The 25,546-nt window shown below is 34.6% G+C and overlaps 3 protein-coding genes across 4 annotated transcripts in view; 2 read left to right on the plus strand and 1 right to left on the minus strand.

Moving 5' to 3' along the window:
• The window catches only part of LOC145328647 (uncharacterized), an 80,481-nt gene extending 77,009 nt beyond the window's left edge, over positions 1–3,472 (plus strand). For both annotated transcript variants that reach the window (XM_080172418.1, XM_080172417.1), the window contains 4 exons: positions 111–793; positions 1,112–1,192; positions 1,531–1,614; positions 2,508–3,472. In XM_080172418.1, the coding sequence (XP_080028544.1) occupies positions 111–793; positions 1,112–1,192; positions 1,531–1,614; positions 2,508–2,516 (857 nt within the window). In that variant the 3' untranslated portion in view covers positions 2,517–3,472. The remainder of the gene's footprint in view (positions 1–110; positions 794–1,111; positions 1,193–1,530; positions 1,615–2,507) is intronic.
• A 2,896-nt stretch (positions 3,473–6,368) lies between these two features.
• LOC145328646 (uncharacterized) overlaps positions 6,369–25,546 on the minus strand; it is a 48,353-nt gene continuing 29,175 nt past the window's right edge. The window contains exons 28-36 of the mRNA XM_080172415.1: positions 24,296–24,363; positions 10,912–11,020; positions 10,353–10,445; positions 9,874–9,961; positions 9,285–9,501; positions 8,749–8,995; positions 7,985–8,045; positions 7,678–7,729; positions 6,369–7,128 (exon numbers count right to left, since the gene is read on the minus strand). Of these exons, the coding sequence (XP_080028541.1) occupies positions 7,058–7,128; positions 7,678–7,729; positions 7,985–8,045; positions 8,749–8,995; positions 9,285–9,501; positions 9,874–9,961; positions 10,353–10,445; positions 10,912–11,020; positions 24,296–24,363 (1,006 nt within the window). The 3' untranslated portion in view covers positions 6,369–7,057. The remainder of the gene's footprint in view (positions 7,129–7,677; positions 7,730–7,984; positions 8,046–8,748; positions 8,996–9,284; positions 9,502–9,873; positions 9,962–10,352; positions 10,446–10,911; positions 11,021–24,295; positions 24,364–25,546) is intronic.
• Positions 16,873–23,664, plus strand: LOC145328642 (uncharacterized). The gene is made up of 4 exons (XM_080172408.1): positions 16,873–18,734; positions 19,096–19,163; positions 19,812–20,006; positions 21,706–23,664. Exons 1-4 carry the CDS (start codon positions 16,890–16,892, stop codon positions 23,456–23,458), a joined length of 3,861 nt encoding a protein of 1,286 aa, XP_080028534.1. The 5' UTR covers positions 16,873–16,889; the 3' UTR covers positions 23,459–23,664.

Consider the following 25,546-nt stretch of genomic DNA (forward strand, 5'->3'; position numbering starts at 1 on the left):
TTAACATCAAATTATATATTTCAAAACAAAATGATCGACTATATATGCTAAAACCTAGCTTTGTAACAAACTTGTGCCTTTTAGGTTTTTCAACTTCTTATTTATTTCAGTGAATTCCAAGAAACAGCGTAGAGAGCGTACCACCTTCACCCGTCAACAGCTGGACGTGCTGGAGACCTTGTTCCAGAAGACCAGGTACCCAGACATCTTCATGCGGGAGGAGGTGGCACTGAAGATCAACCTGCCAGAATCTCGTGTTCAGGTCTGGTTTAAAAATCGGCGCGCCAAGGTACGCCAGCAATCTGCCCAGGGCAAGCCTATCGTTACCAACAGTGAATCAGACGCCGCCGGCGGAAGCCACAGCAAAACTACGCCGCCAAAGTTGAAAAAGTCGTCCAGTCCCGCGCCCATAACAAGTTCACCGCCGACAGTGAGTTCGTTCATCAAAACAGAAACCCGCTCGCCCGCCGACAGCAGCAGCAATAGTCGTATTCTGGGCGCCTCTGGTCTGGGTGTTTACAGCCACGGCAGTTCTCCCAGTCGCGGCGGATTGGACATAAACGGTGGTAGTAAGAGCGGTGGTGGAACCGCCATGCCCGGCTACCCATCACCCGCACTCACTCCCGGCTCAGAATATTCAACACCCGCCACTTCCGCCATCAGCACCGCCTTCTGGTCACCTATTACTCCGCCCGAGGGCGGTGTAGACCCTCTGTCATCCGCCGGATTCGACAGCAGACTTGACAGCAAAGCTACAGACTCCAGGGCACCCCCAACTCTTGTACAAATGCAGGTATGATAAATTATTTTTATTCTTGCGCTACTTATGAACAAAATCGCCCTTTTTAAAAATATTTTGTCTATAGGCTATATTATTTTAACTTACATTTAAAGTAAAAAATTGCATATAAATAAAATATCTAGCACACCAAATCTAACCGATAGGAATATACATTGTCATTTGTTTCAACCAATAGCAGTGCATCTCACAATTTTTGGCGGTAAATTAATTTTGTAAAGGTTGCGTGATAAAATAAAAGTTGGAGTATTTTCTGAATAGAAAGGTTTCGTGATATTTTTATAATTTTCAATATTTTTTTATGAATTTTAGGTTCGCACCTCTAATGTTTCACCTAACTACAATGGATATAATTATTCTTCCTATAATAATGTGGATCTTTACAATTACCAGGTAAAATTTTTAAAATTAATTTAAATGATTAAATAAATTGATGTGTCGGGAGAATTTTGTCTTCAAATTTAGGTTGCTAATAAAGGCTTCAGATATTGATCAATACCTTCCTTATAGCCAGAGTTTGGGCATAGCCATGAGGGGTATCGATGCATTAGCCAGCTAGGAGAAACATTTTATTAGGGTATGCGAGAATCTCTCAAAATAACTACATATTCTATATCCATTATTACTACCTCCTAGTCCATTTAAACGAAATTATTAGATTTAAAAGCCAGATTCTTAATTAAAAGATATATATATTTGGAGCAAAGCCACTCTACAATTAATATTTTTAGAACTATGCCGGAAGTTCGTACATGGCCAACCAGAATTTCTTCAGACCCGGCCTAGATTATGAAAACTATCAAGAAAAATACCAGGTAATTATTTTCCTGTGTATTCAGGGATCTTAAGGGATAAGACAATGGATAATCAAAGTGATATCAGGATTATTGGTTGAAGAGTTTGGACACTGGTAGAATGTACTGCCCAATCAAAATTTACTTTTGTAAAAACTACATGGTAGAACATGCGGATTTTTTATATAAAATCTAGTATTATCCCTTTACTTCTAGAAAAACTATTTTCAAAAGACAAATGTAAAAATATTGCTTTTAGATAAGTTTTATAATAAAATCCTGAAAATCAGCCAGCTGTGTATAATTATAATCGTTTGGGGATTGGTATATGGAAGAAAAATTTGTAATCAAAATAACATTTTAAATTTTCATTAGTTAGACTAAATAATTTGGTATATCAAGTTGCAATATAGATTTTCTTCATGTGTCACATCCTCATTTATTGTTGCTTAAAAGTTTATGAGATTCCTTATTCATTTCCTCCAGTTATTTTAAGGCACGCGACCTTTATTATTGTTTAATTTCTTTACAAATTATCAAAAATTTTATACATTTGTCATTCATAAGTTACCATGTTAGTCTTGGAATGATAATGCTGACATAAAGTTGTTGTTGTTGTTTTAAAATTTATTTCTATGAAGTTAAAATTATTTTATTTCGACTATACATATATTTGGTAAATAAATTAAATTTTTCAAAAATATAGTCTTATGTTGATAATGATATCATAGTAGGACTTAAGTTTTACAGGGTATAACAAATGAAGAAATATGTCATTGGAATAAAAACTTTAAAAATTCCATTCTTTTTTTACATCCCTAATTTAACAAAATATGCCACGGCTCATTAGCTTTGGATAAAAAATGTATCAAAAAATATTTTCAAAAATAATCAATCTTTTTTTTCTTTTTCAGCCTCTGTAGAAAGAAGGATAAAACGAGTAATAATTCCCGTCATTATTGGGGGGAGAAAAAAGGGGGCGGAGCAATGAATGAAGATTTGCCACACCAAACCACGCCCCTCGCCCTCACCTCCTACCAAGAAAAATGGCGTGTGTGTTGAGGGGGGGTTGAGGCTTGGTTGATATATATCAATAAAATTATAACAATAGAAATATCAATAAATATAAAATCTTAGATTTTGTGTGAAAGGCTCGAGCCATTCCCACCCACCCCCACGCCCCATTTCCTTATAAAAATTGTATAAATAGAACCGGAAGGAAGCGAATACAAAAGAAGCCTAGCGGATATAATAGAAATAAACTACTTGTCAGTGGTATAAATCTATTTATATTTGGACACATTATATATATCAGTGATAATAATAGTATTATATATCAACAAACGGATGTGAAACTCATTTGTCCCCCCCCCCCCCCAACATATAGGATTTTTCAAATTATTCTTACTAACCTAAAAAAAAAACATTAGTGAATTATAAAAAAGAACCCTATAAAGAAAAGTCATGTGTGCATAAACAGTGAAGAAAAGAAAACATTTTTTTAGTGAAAATTGACAGAAAAAAAAGAGATTTCTAAATTTACCATGTATTGTAGTAAAAAAAGGATTAAAGAACACAAAAATGTTGTTAAAAATTATTTTAATAAATAAATGATTGTTCAGTGATTTATTTGACTATTCTGTAAAAAAACTATTTTAGTTTATTTTTTAATAATTATTAATGTTACTATAAATGGAGGCAGGTGTAAGCAATTGGGAATTAAACTAAGACAAATAATTAAAAAGGAAACTTTTTCTTTAGTGTACATACGGGTGGGGGATAATTCTTGATGTCCATTTGCTCATCCCTGCTTCCCTGTTGAAATTACAAGAATGTGATGATTGTGCATAGCGTAAATAAAAAATTTAGAATTAAAAAATATTTTTGAATTATCATTTTGGCGGTAGATGTAGATATTATGTTCATATTTCAAGGGAAAAATGTCGCCAATTTAGGTTGCTGACATGGAATGGTCAGTTCGTTTAATCAGTAGGAAGGGAGGGGGTAATGGGGTGAATATTACTTCATTAGAGAACATAAAAATAAAAAATCTAAGTGCTAATATACCCATTGTTGAGATCTCTAATGACAAACAAGAAAGACTAAACACCTATACGTAGCGAGGCACGAAAAATGAGTTATCAAGAAAATATTTAGTGTTTATAATAAACCTAAAGAACAAAAGAATAGAAAACGTAAATGTAATTCTATTTATTTTGATACACGACCAACATAAAAGAAATAATGTAAACTTACCTTTTTTTCTGTAATAGAGGTATTTATCTTTAAATAGCAACATACAGTGTGTTTTTTTTTTATGAGCACTTTTTTGAAAGCAATTTTACCCCACTTATAGTTATCAGAATTTAATGATTAATGGCTTATTTTCTTCGTTTTTTAAGGGAAATTATGAAACAACAAAAAAAATTACAGTTTTTGTTGAAAAAGTACAGTAAAGTTGAAAATTAAAAACTTAGGTGTCAACATATAAAAATGGTTTTAGCGAATTTTTCGTAAAAAAATGGATTTTCTGTAGTCGACTTTGGGGGGCCAGTACTCCCTCCCTGGTTGAGATATGACCTTCAAACTTTGATATGTTCTAGTACATGTCCCTAATAGTATCTGTATACATTTTTAGCTCTATATCTCAACTTTGAAGTGTTTAGCAGCCATTCTTGCAAAAGGTTGATTATATGAGCATAAGAAAATGCGCTAAAACCATTTCTAGATGTTGACACCTAAGTTTTTAATTTTCAACTTTACTGTACTTTTTCAACAAAAACTGTAATTTTTTTTGTTGTTTCATAATTTCCCCTAAAAAACAAAGAAAATAAGCCATTAATCATTAAATTCTGATAACTATAAGTGGGGTAAAATTGCTTTCAAAAAAGTGCTCATAAAAAAACACACACTGTATAATAGGACACAGTGAGTAATGCGTATGAAGGTGCTTTGACTTTTGTGTCAGAACCTAAATTGGGACATAGTGCATTTCATTACCCTGGGTAAGGTAACTTCATTTCACTTTTCAATAAAATCTAAGTTCAATTTTCATCCATTAGGAGTTACCGCATAATCATGACAAGAAAAGCAAAGATTATTTATTTAAATTTTGAACAAGTTTGCTTTTATAAAGTCTGTCATAAAACCACTCCTGAAGTGAGTTAATTAATGTCTTGTTTATCAGTTGCTTTGCTAAGGTCACGGAAATTCAGCCTTAAATAAATCATATATAGAGAGGTTTAATGACAGACTTTATAAAAGCAAAGTTGTTCAAAAATTTAAATAAATAACATTTTTTTCTTGTCAGGATTATGTGGTAACTCCTAGTGGATGAAAATTGAACTTGAAATTTTCAAATCTAATTTTCTCAAAAACGGCTGCATTTTAGATTTTTTTGAAAAGAGTAATGAAGTTACCTAACCTAAGGTAATGAAATGCACTATGTCCCAATTTAGGTTCTGACACAAACGTCAAAGCACCTTCATACGCACTGTGAGGAGATTAAATTACATAATTTTTCGATCATTAATCCATAGGAAGTTTAGGTACAATGTAGCATCTCTATAACCAAGTACATTTACGGAGATTTATATGAAATTTTGAATATCAAATGTGTTGTTACTCTATATTTGTTAACAAAGTTTTTTCTTTGATCAAATTAAACACATTTCAAGATTATTATTAAAATACTCTTTTTGAAAGCGAAGCTTTTCCATAATTGGGGTCGGTCCGTCCATAACGGCTAACCCTTTTCGTTAATTTAGGCATGTTAGAATTGTCCTTTCCATTTCATTGCATGATGATTTCTATAACAGTTGGGTTCGAATTGGAAAGCATGGCAACTCTAATCTCTACCAGAAAGTCCGTATGTCCATTTTAGACATGTCGGTTTTATTCTACCATTTTGAAAACATTCTTTTTATGATATGATAATCCTATTCAATTCAAAAAAGAAATCCTAAGATAATGCCCAAGTGTATTCACCAAAACAAGGATGACAATATCCATAAAAGCGAAGCACTGAAACGGTAGGACAAACGGACATTAACACTTGTATAGTGTCTAAACTGAATAATCAGAATATAAAAGTATAAGAGTCAAAGCAAAATTGTAAGTAAATTTGTTGAAAAACTGCTTGATACAGGATAATGTTTATGGAAATACTTACATTTTTAGGACTTGATTATAAAGTTGCTCCGCTTATAATATTGTTCTTTGTTGTCCCAGAAATCAATATACCAATATTCAGATAAAAATGATAATTAGATCACATAAAAATTTGTTGTTAAAAAATCAACATGTTTAAAATGGACATACGGACATTCTGGTAATGATTATAGAGTTGCTACGCTTTCTAAATCGTACCTAACTACTACAGGAATCATCGTGCAAAGTTTGAAATCGATAGGACAATTCTAACATGCCTAAATTAATGAATAAAAGCTATCAATCTCGGACGGACGTACCGAACCTAATTATAGAAAAGCTTCGCTTTTAAAAATACTTAGATTCACAGCTGGAAGGTGATGAAAATCACTTGCTCTCGTTTGTGCAATTGCATACTCATAGTCCCCTTTTAAAAAATATTGACTGAAACTCTATTTGAAAAAAAGTCAGTTATATTCTATTACAATGGTATGGTAAATCGTCACAATAACCCTACCACTTATCTTAAATAGCAGACGAGCAAACAACATTTCTCTAACAGACAAAAAATTTAACTACAGAATAGCTATAAAAACATTTCAAATGATAATAAAATAACAAAAAGGTACTTTATAAAATTTACTTTTAAGCAAAAAAATACATAACAAAAATATAATATACATTTAATTTGATAACATTAGAATAGATACATATTTGTAAATTAAATCACAATGTATTACTTAATAGAGAACTTTAAAGTTACAATAATATTATTTGTGGCGCTTCGCGCATTTTCTTATCATTTATTCATCAAATATCTTTTCCTCTGTTGATATAATTACAGCACAATATTTTGTTTAAAATGCCGCTGAATTAAGTTCTTTTTTTTACGAAATTAAATCTTTCGCCTTTTACTAAAGATTTCAGTGTAATTAATGTATTTAAGACTTCAACAAAGGGTTTGATAGAACTCTTGAATAGGTAGTCAGTTTTTAGACACGGTGAGTGGGAGGGGACATTAGACTGTATGTAAATTATACTGGAACCCAAAGAGGTTTAGTAACACTTTATTTCATTCATTTGCTAAAAACTTTTGAGTCTTGATTGGTTGGTACAAACTACCAGTAACCAACTTTGCCACCAATAATTTTGGTCTTTAAGAAAGAGTAATTTTGTCTTCAATTATTCGAGATGTACTTATATTTACCATATACTGTCTTATACCTTGATTTCCCTGCTTGATAGAACAAGGATGACCACGCACTAAACGAGCAAAAAACATATTATCAGTAGCGCAGCTACTTTACAACTACGGTTATTTATTGATTAGTTTAGTTGTCATATAGGGCAGGACAGCTTCCCATAATTCCTTTTCTTGTCCGGGAGCTGAAATAAAAATAGGTATTGTCATTAAAGCGTTATATAAAAACCTTGCCTCAACAAATTTTAATGGAAAAAGGAGACAAATTGTTTCGACATTGAATATTCACCTAACCCTTAGCTTATTTCACCTATTTAAGCCCGCAAGGTCTTGTTGTACATAATCTATAACAAGCAAACATCCATCCCTTTGATCACCTAAACTTTGTCTGGGAGTCCTAACTTTGTAATGTAAAGTATAATGCCTGTTTACGAGACAAGGCAATTATCATTCTCTACCGATTAATAACACTCAAAGCACCAGGAGAGTTTTTTTTGTCACAATGTTGGATTCTATCAAGTAGCAGAAAGGGAGGGGACATTGGACTGTAAATTATAAATATGACAAAAACTTTGGAAACTTTAAAGAAATCTTGATTTGGTTGTTCAAAATTTTCATTCAAACTTTTGAATGAAAATTTTGTTTATAATAATTAATGATGTACTGTACATCAATTTATCGTCCATTGTCTTATCCCTTAAGATCCCTGGGCTACAGGGACACTTGTGACTTACCTATGGAAGATAAAATAGTTTCCATGGCAATTTGAGTGGCGGTTAAGGTTTCCTAAATTATAATACTGACGTCAGAATAAAAGTATTTTATTAATAATTATAAAAAAAAATCTTTAGCAATTAAATTCAACATGCAGAAAATATGGACTTAAAAACTTAAGGAACTTTTGATCAAATCTAAAATATCTAAACTTTTCAACCAACCGTTTTAATATACAGCAAGGGTAAATTTGTTAACTATAATTGGGAGTGTACATCAATTTATCGTCTATTGTCTTATCTCTTAAAATTATTGAGTACTTCTTACCAACAAAGTTGAAGGTCCAAGATCTGACAATTTTGTTATAGAAAATCCCAGAGGCCGATACCTAAAAATAATGAAAAAAGTTAGTTTTCATGAAATTCTTTTGCTTTTAGTCCAGAAATAAATAAAAATCATTTCACTCAAACCCTAGCTATGGCACTACTGTAATGTTCATGTGTATATTCTACATAGATCGAAAAAAAATCAAATAAAAACGGTTAAGATAACTGAGCAAATATTTTTAAATAGAATTCAATTTCAAAAAGAAACGGGGAAACCTCTAGGTATCGAATAGGTAGAAATTACACTTTAAACTGCCTAACAAGGAAGACAAATCTTTAAAACCAGTGTTTCGGATCCGCATTGATTTTTTGCGGATCCGGATCCTTGACAATAAAAATAAAATCACCAGATTTTTCAAAAATATTTATTCTTTAATTCGAAGTCAAAAATACTTTTAATTTTCAAGTCTGACCCTAAACCTTAAAGATTGGCTCTCATCAAGAGAATGTCGGAGATTTTATATAAATTTAGGTAGATTTTTCCATTTTTTTGAGTCCAAGGATCCGGATCCGCATTTTTTTGCGGATCCGGATCCTTGGACTCAAAAATATGCGGATCCTTGCGGATCCGGATCCGAAACTCTGTTTAAAACATATAGCAAATACCTGTAGCAAATGAAGATACAGTTCTAATATTTTGTACAATTTAGTCCTGTTCAGTTAAAAAAGATAATAAAATATCCTTCATTGATCTATCACTCCTACCTTGGATTTAGAGCATGTATAGCTGAGTTGAGGTCATTTATCTTATTTCTCACATTATCAAAATTTTGTGGCACAGCTGCTCCCACATTTCTTCCCTGTTGCTGCATTCTCATTGGATGAAAATTTTGTCCATCTCCGCCTCTCATTGGATCGATTTGACTGGCCAATGAGACGCTTCTATTTAGCTGGTGGCTGCTGTTGCTAAATTGTTTTGTACTGTTTAAAACCGGTTGGATTGCTGCTAAACCTAAAGGAGATATTTATTATTTAACAAAATGTATATCAATAAAAATCATTTATTTCTTCCTTCTCAGTAGTTTACTAAATTTACTGAAAAAAAGTAAATAAAATGCTAAGATCTAAAAAAATCTAAATATAGGTAGAAATTAAAGAAGAAAATTTCGGCCTGCAACATTTGATTTATTATTACTTGGATTTTATCAAGATTATAATGTACTCTAATAATGTGAAACTTGCTGCTGGCTAAAATAACGAACCCTTTTAATAATATCTATAAAATATTTTTAAAAAATTACTTTTAATTTTAATAGAAGGCACAGCCGGGTTTGTGGGAAGATTAATGGGTTTCTCCTCTCTGGCGGATAAAATTCGACTGTGTTGTCTTTGTAGCTGGCTGCTGCTGGAAGCTGCCTGATGGCTGCTGCTCGAGGATGCCTGCTGAACGCTGCCAATGGTTTCTGAGGATGCGAGTTCATTTGGTGTCACAACAGGACAGTCATGGAAATCCAAGGACTAAACAAAGCAAAATCTAAAGTGTCGGATTGTATAAAAAGCTTAAGGTTCACAATTTCTGGCAAACTTGAGGAAAATTTGGTACTTCAAAGCACCGATTCCCCCTTTCCTTATTATTAATTAAAATTAGTTGGTACCTAAGCTTTTCGTTTTTTTTGAGCATTACTTTGGGTTAGGTTAGGTTTTATTGGGTACTGTTTAGCTCCGCCGGGTTAGGTCACCTGCACAGGTTACAGCGTTACGGTCCCCCACAGAACCAAATTTCTTGTACTTTAAATTCCTTCCCCATTTTCCCCCAAAAAATGAATGAACCAACTAACCAGCCAAGTTGTAAGAACGTATTGTATAAAACAAAGAGACAACAAAGCTTACCTTAAAGATTTTATGTCTGCATGACTGACAGACCCCCCGACCAATGTCTAAAAACTTGCCCTCGGTCATGTAGTACGTCAAAGCAATCCTAGACGGAAACATTCAAAATTAAAGCTAGGTTTATAAACGCAGGAAAAAGTTTACTCCGAAGCGCGCCAAATTTTTAAGATTAAGATTATTTGAGAGATGATTGATTTTTTGTTTGTTTTGTGGGGTTAGGTGACATTTATTAGAATTTAGGACACCTGTAATTAACAGGCAAATGACCTAGAAACACAATACTGACAATCCAGCAGGTTCTTAAGGGATAAAAATTGTAAGACACTGATTGATAATTTAGGACCTAACAATCAAAATAAATACAAGTGATTAACATTTTTAAGCTAAAAATGAGATATCCTTGATATAAAACTTTTTAGTGCCAGTACAATTTATATTCCAATGTCCCCTCCCTCCCTGAGAATTACCAGAATAATTACCTATATGAAATAATATAAATAGGCCGTGTTAACTTCTTAGTTCTTGGACAGAAAGCACAGGTTCTACCATCAGTTGTGTGAATTATATCAGTCCTGTAATAAAACAAGATTAAATTGATAAAAAAAATGTCAAGCTTTTCAGTAGCAAAGCTACTCTATTATTTAAAATGTATGTTTTTATGTCTGAGTGAAAGATTTGACGGAAACGTGATCTTATCTGCTCTTATTTAAACTAGTTTTCTGCTATAGGTATATATTTATGTATTATGAATACAGAAAATCTGTTTTAGTCATTTTATCCGCTTAACAATAAACATTTTTTTTGTATCGAGTTTGGTTTTTAAATTGGCTTAGTATAAAATCACCCTAAAAAATTGCATAGGTATTGGTATTCTTAATAAGTATGGATAAAAAACGGCTCGGCAGCCGCACGACAACCGCATATAAGCCTCAGTGAAATCATAATATTAGACTTATATTATGCTACACGGCTATCGAGCCCATCAAAAAAAAAACTGTAGTTTAACGCTTAAAAGCCTCGCCAAGACAATATGCATACCTGTGCCGCAGACAGATCCATGACAATTTTTCATCCGCCTCCCAATATGGCAGCTTCAGACGGCTCATGATTATGTATTTCTCAGCCGTTGTGTGGGGGCCGGGGGCACCTGAGGAGGGCACGTTCTAGTTTACAATATCTTTTTAAATCCACGCTTTTCTATAATTAGGGTAGGTTCGCCCGATTGTCCAAAACGGATAGCTCTTTTCATTCATTTAGACATGTTAGCATTGTCCTTAGTACATGCTCTAATAAATAATAAAGCCGGATTTTTCTTGCTTTGGGTCCTATTGTCTTATGGGTCCAATAATCTGATTAGGATTCTATATGGCTCAAAACCGGTTCTAATCCAGCGGTTAACAATAGGTTTCAAGGACATACTGGTGTGATGTATAGTCCCTTTCTTCCTGACTTAAGAGCAATGCATGTATTATATAGTTTAGCTTTTAGTTCTGGTATCCACGGTTTCGGAGCAAGTCATTGCTCTGCAACAGGATACGAACATAAAGTGAACAGTTGTCTTAATATTAATGTTATTATTGTATGTTAACCTTGTATTGAATTAATACACTTTATAAGAATATTTAGCTGTTTGTTCTTGCTATTACTATACGTCATTTTGGCGCAGTAGTGTAGTACGAATCTATAGCTCAGATTTTCTTTTAATTGTATTATTTCTTTGCTTTTGGTTTTTGTTCAGGATATTTGTGGTGACCGGGATGGACATTTCTGAATGGAGGAAGATGTCTCAGGTGGAGAAGGATGAGTACATGATTACTTTTTGGGGTACGGTCAAGAATGAGATTCATGCTATTGGGACTAAACTTGATAATGTGGCGGCGGAGCTGGGTGGGCGTATAGCGCCACTGGAGACGAAAATTCAAGAGTTGACGGATAATGTTGATACAAATGTTGCTGCGGTTACTGGACTGGCTACTCGGATGGACGATTTGGAAGATCGTCTTAATAAGGTGGTGGAGCCTAGTGTTGATAATGATATCAAGACTGAGGATGTGACCGTTGAGAATGAGTTTATGACTGGCCAGCAGCGAATTCTTGAAAAGATTGCCCAGCAGAATAGTTTGAATGACCAGCAGAATGGGTCGAATAACCAGCAGAATACCCAGCAGAATGGGTCGAATAACCAGCAGAATGGTTTAAATAACTCTATGCCGTGGCAGAGGACGGCTGGTGGATCTGGAGGATTTGGAGGATCAGAAGAGAAGCCTAAATTGTTTGCTGGTGGTTCTCGACCTATTTTTGGTGGTATGCAGGGAAATGAAGATAAGATCATAAAACTTTGGGAATTGTCTAGAGTTGATGCTGTGGATAATATCTATAATGGAGTTCTTATGTGGTGGCCAGCCCTTTCTGAGGTTGATGCGGAGGATTTTAATACGCTCAATTTTTTTGAAGCTGGACTGAGTGATTCGCAGGTTAGTTGGTGTAAATCTCTTGTTTATGTACCAGATAGATCTCTGTATGTTTCGCAGGGGGAGGAGAATGTGCATAGGTACAATGAGACGTGTGCTAAACTTGATGATCAGTTCAGAAAAAATGCGCCTGAATTTGCAGTTGACGATGATGTGATTTTCTTTGATGATTATTTGGAGAGATTTTGGATGACTACTAGACGTTATCATATGACTAACCATCAAGTGTGTAAGGAAATTTTGTTTGATAAATGTGTGGGTGTAAGAACCGCTTGTGGTTATACACTAAAACCTGCTGATATGGAGAATAGACAATTAACATTAAAGGGGTACTTGTGTAAGATGCGGGAGACATTTTTACCACCCGACATGAAAAATGTGTGTAAAGATGCGTATTTGAGTGTTAAGCAACATGAGAATGATAAGATTGATGCATTTTTTGATAAGATACTATCTTTCTGGAAACGTGCGTATCCGAAACCAACTGATGATATGTTTATGGATTTCTATTCTCAAGTGTGTAATGTGGTTTTATCTCCACTTTTGGCTAATCAGATGCGTCAATTTGCATTGGATTTGGAACGTGACGGACAAGTGCGAATGATAACGAAGTTTCGGACAGAGTTAATAGTTAAAGCACAATTGATTGTTAAAGGGCTACAATTTAATCAAATTTCAGGGTCAATGGCTAGAGGATGTACAACAAACCAGATGGCTTTGGCTAAGACGATGGTTGGTGGCGTTGGTTCCAAGTCAAATCCTGTAACTATTGATCAGGTTAGTGATGAAGATAATTTGTCATTTGAAATAAATCAATGTGAAATTGATTTAGCTGATGAATTTGGTGGACCAGCTGAACTTATTCCTTTAATTGGCGCAATTCAAGGTGGATTTATTTGTTATTATTGCAACAAACAGGGTCACATGATGAGGGATTGTTTTGATATTAGAGATAAAAAGTTGCCTAATCCTAAAGGAAAATACTTTTTGCGATGGGGAAACAAGCCTTTTGTTCCTTATAAGACGGGGCAAAAGAGTTTTAAAAAGAATGAAAATAGTTTGGATAAAAAGAAATTGGTTGGTGAAATTGAAGGAGAGGTGAAAGAAGGGGAGGATACGAAGGAAGTGGCGCATGTCGATGGTTTAGGGGCAAGCGATTATGAAGAAGACCTTGTAGCGGAAGTCGAGGCATGGAATAATGCTATTATAGATGACATTTTATGGTTGTAAATAAACAACAACAAAACAAAATTAATGATAAAGAGTGAACGAAGCGACTCTAATTTTGTGATAATTTATTTTGATGGTTTATTTTGAATTATGAAAAGATAACATATTGTTTATAAGCCTATATGAAATTACGAGATTATGTTATAATGGAAATCAAAATAATTAATTTAGTTTTTGATTATGTTTTGTTGAAATTATGAAAATTCATTTTTGTTTCAGACTGTTGTGGAGTCTAACAGGGATAAGAATAATAAAAAGTGAAAATGAAAAATGAATTAGGAATACAATTTTGTAAAATTGCTATTGAAAAATATTAAATTGAATTTTAAATTGAATTAAATTTGATAAAAATATGAAATTAGATATTTGAAAAGTATTAAAATTTGATGAAATGTGGAAAATTGTTTTTAAAGATGAGTCAGTTATTGTGATTTAAAGTATTCGATTTTAAAACAATTATATTGCGATTTAGTGATGTTGATTCAGCAAATTTTTAATGAAGTTTAGGATTTCATGAAGCAAAATTGTTATAATGCATTAGATATAATCGTGGAGAAGTCTCTTTCTATGAAGGACGGGAGGGGCTGTCTCTCGGAGCTGGTATGCACAAATATGGTGGAGCTGTCTCTTTTGTTGGAAGAAAAGGGGGAGTGAACATATTTGCAATGAATATTGCACTACCTCTCAGAGTTGGTGTGCAGATATGGGGGAGCTGTCTCTTTTGTTTGAGAGAAAGGGGGAGTGACCATATTTGCAAAGAAATTTGCACTGTCTCTCAGAGCTGGTATGCGCAATATGGGGCGGTGTATAGAGGTAGCTGAAATGATTATCGGGAGTGGAGCGCGCCATGCGCAGAAAGTTGGGCTGCGCAGAGAAGCAAAGCTGCGCAAGAAAGTGCTCTCAGGTATTGAGATATATATTTAGTTGAATTTCGACTTTTAAACCTTTTATACCTCTCAGTTTAATCTGACAATTATAGTTTTGTTAGGTAATATTTTATTGAATTTCAAAGAATTAAACTTATGGTATTTGGAAAGATTAATCTGCTTGGTGATTGATAATGTTTGATCATGTCATATTTCTTAATACAACTTCTTTTATTGTGTTACAAGTTATTGGTTCAGTGAAACATTTATTTATAGCATCTAAAATTATTGTATTTATTTTAGATTGGCTGAGAAGAGTGTTTTTTGGTGATTGGGAGATACTGTCATCATTATTTATTTGATGGTGAGTTGTTATGATTTCATGTTGTTACCATTTGATTACCATTATATATATTGCTGTTCGAAAAATAGTCTTGTAAATTTGTTATATATATATTAATATAAATATTAATTCTTATGTACAGTGATTTTCCATCAATTGGCATCTAAAATTTTGTAATATTTTAGATTGATCGGAGAGAAGTTTACTGATTGTGGATTAAGTCTCTGTTGGTCGGAGAATTTCTGTTGTTGTTTGTGGATTAAGAGATATTTTTGGACGTTTCTGTTGGTGGATGAAATATTGTCGGTGAGTGAATTGTTTTTTCAGTTTTTTTTTTTGTTTTTTGTTATTTGTTGTAGACAGATAGATAGTTATTTGATAGACAATTGGATAGTTACAACCTCATAACTGTCGGTGTGAGTTAGATAGCTGTTTTATAAGTTTCATGAAGATTCTGAGATGGCGGCTGGAGCGGCTGAAGTCTATGTTCCAACAAAGATTGGTGGCATGGAAATTCTGACTTTAATTGATAGCGGCAATGCAAGAGGCTGCCTGATATCTCAAGTGTTGGCTAGAAAGCTTGATTGTGTGATTGAAGAAACGGATTCGAGAGCAACAGGCGTGCAGGGTTCCAGCATCAAGATTGATGGTGTTGTTCGGAATGTTGAATTTCAGATTGGAGGTCACAGTTTTCAAGAAGATTGTTTTGTTATTTCCGGCATGACTGTACCTATGAACCTAGGCAGTTATTGGTTGAATAAAGATAACGTGAAGACGATATTTGCCAAAGACGGCAACAGGATTGAGATGCATGGAATCAGTGTGAATTTAGTGGCTAAACGGAAAATTGTAGTGAAGAATTTGGTTCATACAGTTTTGGAGAAAATGGAGAAGGCAAGAACTAAGAAACCTGAGATTAATGTAGCTGAGTTACAAGACCAAAAATGGATTTGTTCATTGAAAAATCGAATAGAAATTCCTGCATTGAGTACAGTGGTGGTAGAAGTTTCAACTAAAGGAAATATGCCTGAAGGACAGTTGTGTTATATAGCTCCTAGACAAGGTTACTGTAGCCGAAACAACTTGTTGATAAACGAAGGAATTACTGAGGTGGGAAAGAATGGTAAAATTATGACTAAAATCACGAATTTTGAAACTGTTAAGAAATCTGTTCCTGCTGGTACTTTGGTTGGAAATTTGTTTGTGGCGGAGAAGATAGCAATGCTGCAAGAAAACAGGGTTAAAGAAGATGTGTCAACAACATTAAAGAAGATTCGTTTTATTAAAGATAAATTGAAGTTGGATAAAGTTCCGTTTTTAAAGGATAATGTTTCTTTGAAAGGAAGGATAGTTGGGTTGTTTTTAAAGAATTTCAAGGCATTATCGATTGATCCTACGGATATTGGATCTTGTACTCTGGAGGAGTATGATATTCAGTTGGTTCCTGGAGCTCAACCTTTCAAGAATAGGATGATTAGACTCAATCCTCATCATGCAGAGAAACTAAAAGAACAGATTGATTTATGGTTGGAAACAGATGTGATAGAGGAATGTAATTCACCGTTTAATTCTGGAATTTTTGCTGTTAAGAAGAAAGTTGGAAATACTAACGAGGTGAAAGTCCGTTTTGTCCTGGACTACCGCTCATTGAATGAGATAACTGAGAAGATCTGTTACCCTTTGCCTAACATTGGTGAGCTGTTTGACAAACTTGGAGGAAAGAAGATTTTTACGTCTATTGACCTAACTTCAGCATATAATTCAATGCATTTGAAGGAATCTGTCAGGAAATATACAGCATTTTGTTCTAATGGACGGCAATATTGCTTCAAGAGGCTTCCGTTTGGATTGACCAATGCTCCAAGTGCATTTGTAAAGTTGATGGATAGAGTAATGGATTTGAGTCCTGAATTAAGGGCATTTTGCCTAGTTTACCTGGACGATGTTCTTGTATATAGTATGAATGTGGAGGAACATCTGGAACATTTGAATATTCTACTACGAACATTCTGTGAAGCAGGCCTCAAGATTAATCTTGGAAAATGTACATTGTTTGCAGAGGAAGTGAAGTTTCTGGGCCATATTATAAATGAAGAAGGCATATTTATGGACCAAGCATATATTGAAAAGATTAAGAATTGGCCAGTACCTGAAACAGGTAAAGATATTCAAAGATTTACTGGTTTCATAAATTATTATGGTTCATATTTCAAGAATTTTTCTGATATTACAGCACCATTGAACAAATTTAGAAACAGTAGTAAAATAGAATGGGATGAAAAAAGTATGGAAGCTTTTACAAAGACTAGAGAATTGTTCTGTGAAGAAATAAGTAAATCGTTCCCGGATTGGAGAATGGAGGCTGAACCATTTGTGTTGGATACAGATTGGTCATCTACAGCTATGTCTGCGGTGTTAAGTCAAAAACAAAATGGACAAGAGAAGATGATATCGTGTTGGTCACGTGTTTGTTCAACTCATGAAGCCAATTATGCAGCACATAAAGGAGAATTATGTGCATTAGTAAATGCTGTTGAAAGATTTGAATGTTATTTGAGACACAAGAAGTTTATCGTGAGAACTGATTCAGCTGCACTGAAACATCTATCTACTTGGAGGCAGAACGGATATTTTGTTGGTCTCACCATAAGGTGGATAAATTTTTTATCCACCTTCAGTTATGAGGTTGTACATAGGCAGGGCAAGATGCATACTAATGTTGATATATTGTCACGTACTGCATTAAAGGATAGTAAAGATAGGATATCTAAATTATCGACAGACGAACAAGGAGAGTTAATATTGGATACTGTATATCAATTGGAAGATCCTAAATTATGTCTTATTGCAGGAATTGGAGCAGAGACGGCCAGTCAAATATCATCCAGATTGAAGGCGAGAGAGTTTAGTCGTAGCCTGGAGAAGGATCCTGTTTTAGTTGAGGTGAGGAAATTTATTGTAAATAATGTCAAACCTACGTCCAGAGAATTGTCTCAAATGCCTTATCGTGGTAAACAAATATTAAGATTTTTTGAACATCTGAGTTATAAGGATGGTTTAATTATCCTGACTTCACCTATGCGGCTTCAGAAAGAATTTCAATTTATTGAACGGGTAGTGGTACCTATTGGAATGTACAATAAAGTTTTCTTGTTAGCTCATGCAGATGTTACAGCGGGGCATAGGGGTTATTTGGAAACTTTGAGCAGGATTAATCGTCACTTCATTTTGCCCTATGTATCTAAATATGTAGCGGCGGCAGTTGCAAATTGTGTCATTTGTTTGAATAGACGTAAAAAACCTAAACATAATCATAATATAGAATTTTCTCCTTTGGCTGGGGAAGCTATGGCAGAGTTGGCCATAGATGCTTTAGGTCCTTTGAATGAGTGTGAATATAATGGAGTCATTTGTAAGCACATTTTAATAGTAGTTGATAGTTGTACTAGATATGTGTGGTTGTTTGCTATTGAGGATGTTAAAGCTGAAACAATTATTGAATGTCTGAAATTTAATTTATTTTCTGTTTGGGGACTATGCGAGCGAATTAGGACTGACAATGCACAAAGCTTCAAATCAAAAGTTTTTAGGGAAGTTTGTTTAAGGTTGGGAATTGAACAAATTTTTATCCCTCCAAGATCAGCAAATTCGAATTACAGTGAAAGATACAACCAATCGGTGTATTCGTTTCTTAAGACTGATTTACGTTTTCAAGATGGAGATTGGGCTTATAAACTTAAAGCTACACAATTTTGTATGAACACTTCTTTCAATCGGAGGTTAGGATGTTCCCCATATTTTAAGATGTTCCTAAGAAACCCTAAGCTTCCACTTGACTCATTTGACCCGTTAACACGCTCGAAAATTAAACATATGAATTTTTCAGAGTTATTGGAGTGCCTTGACAAGAATTGGAGGACTGGACAAGAAAGAACTGAGAAGTATTTGCAGGTAGAAAATACAGAAAGGATAGGTAGGCCGGTAGCTATAAATTCCTATTGTTACATTTTTTATGACGTCACAACGATTGGTGTAGCTCGTAAACTCTGCTCGTTATGGGTGGGTCCGTGTTTAGTGACAAAAGCAATTTCTGATAGTTTATTCGAGGTTCAACCCCTTGAAAAGTGTAGATTGAAAGATAAAGGGGTGAGAATTGTACCAAGAGATAAAATATATGTTATTGAGAGTACTTTAGACTTGACTCCAGATGAAAAGATTGACTTAGTGATTACAGATGAATGTTTCTCTGTGGATAATACCTTGAAAGTAAACTATGACTTTCCCAATACTTTGAGAAATTTAACTTGTTCAGGCGTTTCTGAAGAGGAGAATAGTTGTGGCGCTAGTCCAGAGGTGGTTGGAAGGCGGAAGGATGGACAGGTAACACCAGAATTTTTGGAGAAATCTTTTTTGGGTGTTGGGTTGTCACAGCAAAGGTCAAATGTATCTCAGAATAATGAAAATTTAGATGATTTAGTTGAGGATCTTAGTGATACTTTGGAAAGTACTCATATTTCTGATAGTGTAGATTCAAATGATATGACTGACAAAACTAAGTTAGACTCTACATATTCTACTATTAGTAAGGATAGTGTTTTTCATGGGGATTATGCCTCTGATAATAGCTTAGTAGACAACAGTTTGGGTGTAGAGGATGTTAACATGGAATCTGCTAGAGAGTTAGAGTCTCGGATGAGTATTTTAGAGGACACTTTTCCAAAATTGCAAAGTAAAATTGTAAACTTGGAACAACGAAGGGGAAGTGTTAAACGAGGTAGAGATGTTGAGGAGGATGAATTAGATAGATCGTTAGATAATGCAAAATCGCAAAAAATGTCTGAGACTATTCCTGTTAAGGGTCGTCCTAAAGGTTCTACAAATGAAGTGCAATTACAAAAATTAGAAGAGGATAGACAAAACAGAGAAAAGGACAGATTAGAACGTTATTCAGTAGCCGATGTAGTAACTAGGAACCTCGCAAAATTGATTAAAAAATAATATTTGTAATAATTTGTATAATATTTGCAGGAGAAGAGATTACCACGAGAACCGTAGAGAGCGTGATGACAAGAGAGGAAGCGGCGGTGGTGATAGACATCGTGGAGATCGTGGAGATCGTGGAGATCGTGGTATGCGCAAGAGGTCACCGGACGCTTGTAGTTCAAAGAGTGGACGTGCTGGACCAGTACCTGTGAAAAAATCCAAGGATGAAAGAGGAGTCAGGTACTTGGATATTTTGTTATTTGTTGTTGTGATGCAGGTTTATTGTTTGATTGTTGTTGGTGGTATGTATACGTCACAGGATCCACGGTTAGCAGCTTATGATTGTTCTCAAATAAGTAATGTTGAACTTAGATCAGCTGCCTGTTTGCATGATAGGATGGAACCGGTCAGATCTGTGGAATTGTTGGGGTTAGCAGAAACCGATTTTATATTGTCAGAAGCCATTAGTTGTGAGGTTAGACTAAAATTGGAGCGCTGGTTTTGCGGTACCGCGAGTCATGTGCACGTACTAGACGTGCCACATGAAAAACAGGTAGAGTTGAGTATGGACGAATGTAGGAGGGTTTTTCATTCTGGCAAGTATCAGCATGATGGAATTAGTTTTAAAGTAAATATAGATTTGCCAACAGTTCACAGTTTCACAGTTAATGGAACATTGTCACCTTTCTGGGATGTTGGTGGTGAAAATATTCAATGCAAGACACTGGGAATATATGCGCACAATATGTGGTTCAATTTAGGTTTTGCTGTTGGGACTTTGCATATTTTAGTAAAAAATACACCCGTTTTGATCAAGGGAAATGTTGTTATGGATTATGATAAAAAGACGATTGTGGCGAATTTTGAAGATAATCATTTGTGGGCAACATCAACTTCTCCATATTTTCCGTATGTAGTACGAAAACCGGCCAGATACATTCAATTTAACTACTTGGAATGAACAACTTTTTGTTTCTAACTTGGAAAGGAATATTTTAGTTAAAATTATGGGAACAGAGAAACTTACTTTGCAGCATCTGGATTTCAACATTTTTGTAACAGAATTAGAGGGTATCAAGTTTTTAGAGGAACCGAAGGCGGCTGTTAGAAGTTATTTTGGGGATTTGTTAAAACAGGAAGCTAGATTTGATTTGAATGCTATGTTTTTGGCTAGTAGAGAAAGAAACGAGAGGATGATGGAACTTTTTAGTATTGCTAGATGTGCTCAAACAGAAGTTAGGTCAAATGTACAGATGCATCATGGGTTCAGAATTATATACCTGGGAGAAATTGCTAAGTATGAAAAGTGTACAGCGGTTGAAATTCCAGTAAAGTTAGGTGTGGATTATGGATGTGCAGTAGGACACTTAATGGTGGATTATAAAGGTGAAACAGTTGGAATACAAGAATATAGTAGAATGATTGTAGCAGTAGAGGATATAAAATTGTTAAATTGTTCGCAAAGTCCGGTATTTTTGAAGTTGACAGCTAATTTGTTCCTTGGGAATCAGGGGCAGGGACTCGAACTTCTGCATATTGCCAATGAAAAATCAGAACACGTGGGACAAAAGATTTTTCTGAACGATGAAAAGGTGTTTATTGCTGACTTTAATAAGACTATTAAATATCAGGGATTAGAGGATTTTGAGGATTTTAATGGACAAGCTTCTAAATTGGATTTTGTTGATCATAAGTTGTCATTTTTCGAACAGGTTACAGGTCCTTGGTTTGGTCTAGAACATTTGTTCAAGGATATATTACCATTGTTTGCCAAGTTTGTTTTGATTGTGTTAATGTTGTTGTTAGGTATAATTCCTATGTTGGCATTGTTGTATTGTTGTTGTTCATGGTGTCATAAAAAAAGATTTACTGAGGCAGAATTTAATGCTAGATCTTAAATTTTTTATGCTGAAATTTAATTATATTGTATTTTTTGCAGTTTGGTTACGGCGGCAACAATGAATCAAAAGTTATTGAGCAATGAAGAAGATGGTCGCCACAAACAATCTGCCAATGAAGGAAATCAAGTCAAACCTGGTCTACCAGTATCTGCATTGATCAGCAACTCTGCATCCCGGCTGGTGTTGGTAATGTCGCGCGTTGAGCTGCCCACGTTGAGTGTGGGCAGGGCGACAAAGAACATATTTTTGAGCAGTGAGGACATGCCACTGGCAGATTTAGCTCGTCTTATTGATAATGAACCAAGGTTTAAGTTGAATTTGATAAACATGTTATCAGTGCAGTTGGAGATGGGGAGATGCATCCACTCCATAGACTGGCCTGTGGACAGGATCCCTATCTTTACCAGCCAGAATTCAAGATACCTCAACCTGATGGCGGCTGGTGAGCATTCTAAAGCTATAAATAAAAAGTTGTCATGGAACGAGACAACTAGTTTGAATAAGTTGAGTGCGACCATATTTCTCTCTAAGCTTGTTTGCGAAAATTTACCAAGTTTGGTATTGCTTGCTAAGATTGAATACCTGGATGGAGATGAGAGAAAAAGCTGTCAAACGTTGGGCGAATTGTTACCCATAATCAAACATATGGGGGAACTTGAGGATTGGCTTCAACTTTCAAAAATTGACGTCATACCTGCAGATGGTAAAATGAGCCTTCAGACGGTGTTGAGAACGGTGGTGGGTAATAGCGTTGATCCGAGGTTGAAGACGCAGGTTGTGTCAGCTATCCGGCTCCTGGCACATTGGAAAGATGTCGTGAATAAAGTAAGCTTTATTCTGAAGCAAATGCCATCCACAACTTTGTTAGAGTTACAGAAAGATTGGCTTGATGGAAAGTCTGAACAGGATTTGAGTGCTAAAGTGTTTATTGACTCCATTCAGGTGAATGAATACATGAACTTATCAATCTACATTCCACGTATTATAAACGTGAATTCGGTGAGTCTAATCACCAGTGGAGAGATGCCTGCTGAGATACGTTATGTTAGATTGGATGGTCAAAGAGACATAATTGATAACCTGGTGAGTGCCACATATGCAGGTAGTCTGATGAATGATAAAGTAGACTCCAGAGTTTTGACCTGGCAAATGCAGATGCGCTGCAAGCGTCTTCGTCCGACTCTAGCCAAGCAGATATTGTTATGTGATCCAAATACCACTTTAGAGAATGTAGTGAAGGCAATCAAACTGGAGTTGGATGGAAACGTTTATACAAGTTTGTTGACAACAAATATTGAGTGGAAGTTTAATCCTGAACACAAAGTAAATGAGTGGTTCGAGGGTGATTTCAAATTGGTTACTCGGTTTGGGGATCCTGTTTGTGTTCAGATGGATCAGCCCTTAAATCCGAACATTCCTGTTTGTCTGGACCTTGAATTGTCAAATCAGCAATGGCGTGTTGATGAACAAGTGAGGGAGGAAATGAGGTTGGAACACACGCCTGGAATATTGATGATGCTTGATAAATTTGGAGAAGAGGTTAGTCGTAAGCATCAAAAGATTTTGGATAATCAGGAGGAGGTTGATAACGTTGCAACCTCGATTTCGGTTGCGGTTAATAACGGATTTGAAAGATGTCTTCATATGCTTGGTGATACTGAGGCAAGGATGTCTCAAGACGGCTTGTGTGATGAGACCGCAAAACTTGGAGTGAATGATGAGGAAGCTATCATGCCCATGGATATTGAAGAATCTGGCAAGAAGAGCAGATCATCTGGAAAAAGAAAGTAATAATTATAGTTTATGTGTATTAATTCATATTTTATTTTATTTTATGTATTTAATATTTGTTGAGGCAGTAGTAGTCTCAGAAAAAGTTTAAAATTCATGTTTCATATTAATGCTCTATAATACTATGCTTAAATCTGATGGTTATATGTTAACCAATGTTATTTTTATATCATGTATTTATGATAACTATGTAATTAATGCATTAGGTGTTAATCAATGCATTTTTCAATGATTATATGTTAATCAATGTTTTTTTTCTTAAAAAAATATTAAAAAGAAAAAAAAACACATAAAGAAAAAAGGAAAATAAAAAAAAAACACAAAAAGAGTTCTAAGGAACCAAAATAAATTAAAAAAAATGTGTATATGAAGTGTTTAAAGATCTGGAATAAAAATATATAAAAAACAAAAAAAAAATATGACAGGTGTCATACCAGATCAACTATTATCTATTTAATAAGCGTTCAACGCTACTTATAATATCTATGATAAATAACATGTAAAACCTATTGTATATTTAATCTGAAATATTACAGTTTGAAATCCAGGTTCATGTTAAAGCCAGGGAGAAATGTGATGTATAGTCCCTTTCTTCCTGACTTAAGAGCAATGCATGTATTATATAGTTTAGCTTTTAGTTCTGGTATCCACGGTTTCGGAGCAAGTCATTGCTCTGCAACAGGATACGAACATAAAGTGAACAGTTGTCTTAATATTAATGTTATTATTGTATGTTAACCTTGTATTGAATTAATACACTTTATAAGAATATTTAGCTGTTTGTTCTTGCTATTACTATACGTCACTGGAAATGAGTTTATGATTGGTAAACTGTGCCTGGAACCATAGTCTTGAGGTCCAGGGTGGTGTTCAGCTCATTCAGTGACAACAGCTGTCCAGCACAACTAAAATATTACCTATAAGTTTTAACAGTTATTGTAGTGTAATAATTGATTTTCTGAGAGGTTGGCGATATTGGACTATAAATTGTACTGTACAAATATCGTGCTTTTGGTTGTCAAATTTTGGAATGTGCATCAATTTATCATACATTGTCTTATCCCTTAAGATTCCTGGCTTTGACAGGTATTGTAGTATAATCACTGAATCAGTGATTATCAGGGACGCTAACTGATAATTGTACTGGTACCCAAAGTTGGATGTTTTAAGGATTTTTATATAGTCTTAATTGGCTGTTACAACTTAGCAGTTTCCAAATTTTTTCACCAATAATTTTATTCTAGGAAAAAAAATTTTAGTTATCATTTTTGGTGAAGTATATTATTCTAGCGCCCATTGTCTTATCCATTAAAATCAATTGATAGATAACATAAAGAAATTAAAAATTCGGTCTGCCATAGTTGTTCATAATTGGTTTAAGCCATTTTTCTAAGTGGTGGGTCAGCCCACCCCACCCTCTTTCCCGTTCAGAAATCTTTAAACATAAGTAATAGAATGTCTATCGTTTGTAGCTCAATTTATAGACTGATATGGTTCTCCTTTACAATTCTCCTTCTAATAGGTCCTGGGGAACTTTATGACTATATAACTCCATAATGACAAGAGAAATCACTTGTGGGAAAAAGTGCGCCTAGAACATCTTAACAAAAACAAAACTTAAAACTAATGTATTTAGAGCCAGGGTTCTGGAGCCGGAGCCGGGAGCAGCAACATTTTTGGTGGAGCCGGAGCCGGATCCGGAGCCGTATTTTTCGTTAAAAACGTCTCCGGCTCCGGACTAGCTAAAAATGATTTTTTAAAGTAATATTATAATTTGGCAACGATCTATTTCCATATAATAAACTGAAAAACTATTGTTACTTAACAAATAGACACACATCCTTCTACTTTTATATAGCTTTAATCAAATAAAAGCAAAATATTTTATATTATTTATTTTATTTTATCAAATTCATTAATGAAAAAAAATTGATATATTAATTTTAAGGTAGGAGCCGGAGCTGGAGCCGTATTTCCAAATACGGCTCCGCGGAGCCGGAGCCGCATCAAAATTATAGGCTCCGACACCCTGTTTAGAGCAGTAATTGGTGAAGGTCGGTAATGCCAATGGAAAAGTCTGTAAGGTAC

This window comes from Acartia tonsa, chromosome 9 (genome assembly GCF_053477335.1).
Source record: "Acartia tonsa isolate MP-2025a chromosome 9, ASM5347733v1, whole genome shotgun sequence".
NCBI classification, from domain to species: Eukaryota; Metazoa; Arthropoda; class Copepoda; order Calanoida; family Acartiidae; genus Acartia; species Acartia tonsa.

What these genes read in the sequence shown, in the direction of transcription:
- LOC145328642 (XM_080172408.1), top strand. Translation starts at nt 16,890, where the DNA reads ATGGACCAAGCATATATTGAAAAGATTAAGAATTGGCCAGTACCTGAA. An exon ending in GAAGGCGGAAGGATGGACAG is followed by an intron (nt 19,164 to 19,811) that starts GTAACACCAGAA and finishes TAATATTTGCAG; the next exon opens with GAGAAGAGATTACCACGAGA. An exon ending in AAGGATGAAAGAGGAGTCAG is followed by an intron (nt 20,007 to 21,705) that starts GTACTTGGATAT and finishes TATTTTTTGCAG; the next exon opens with TTTGGTTACGGCGGCAACAA.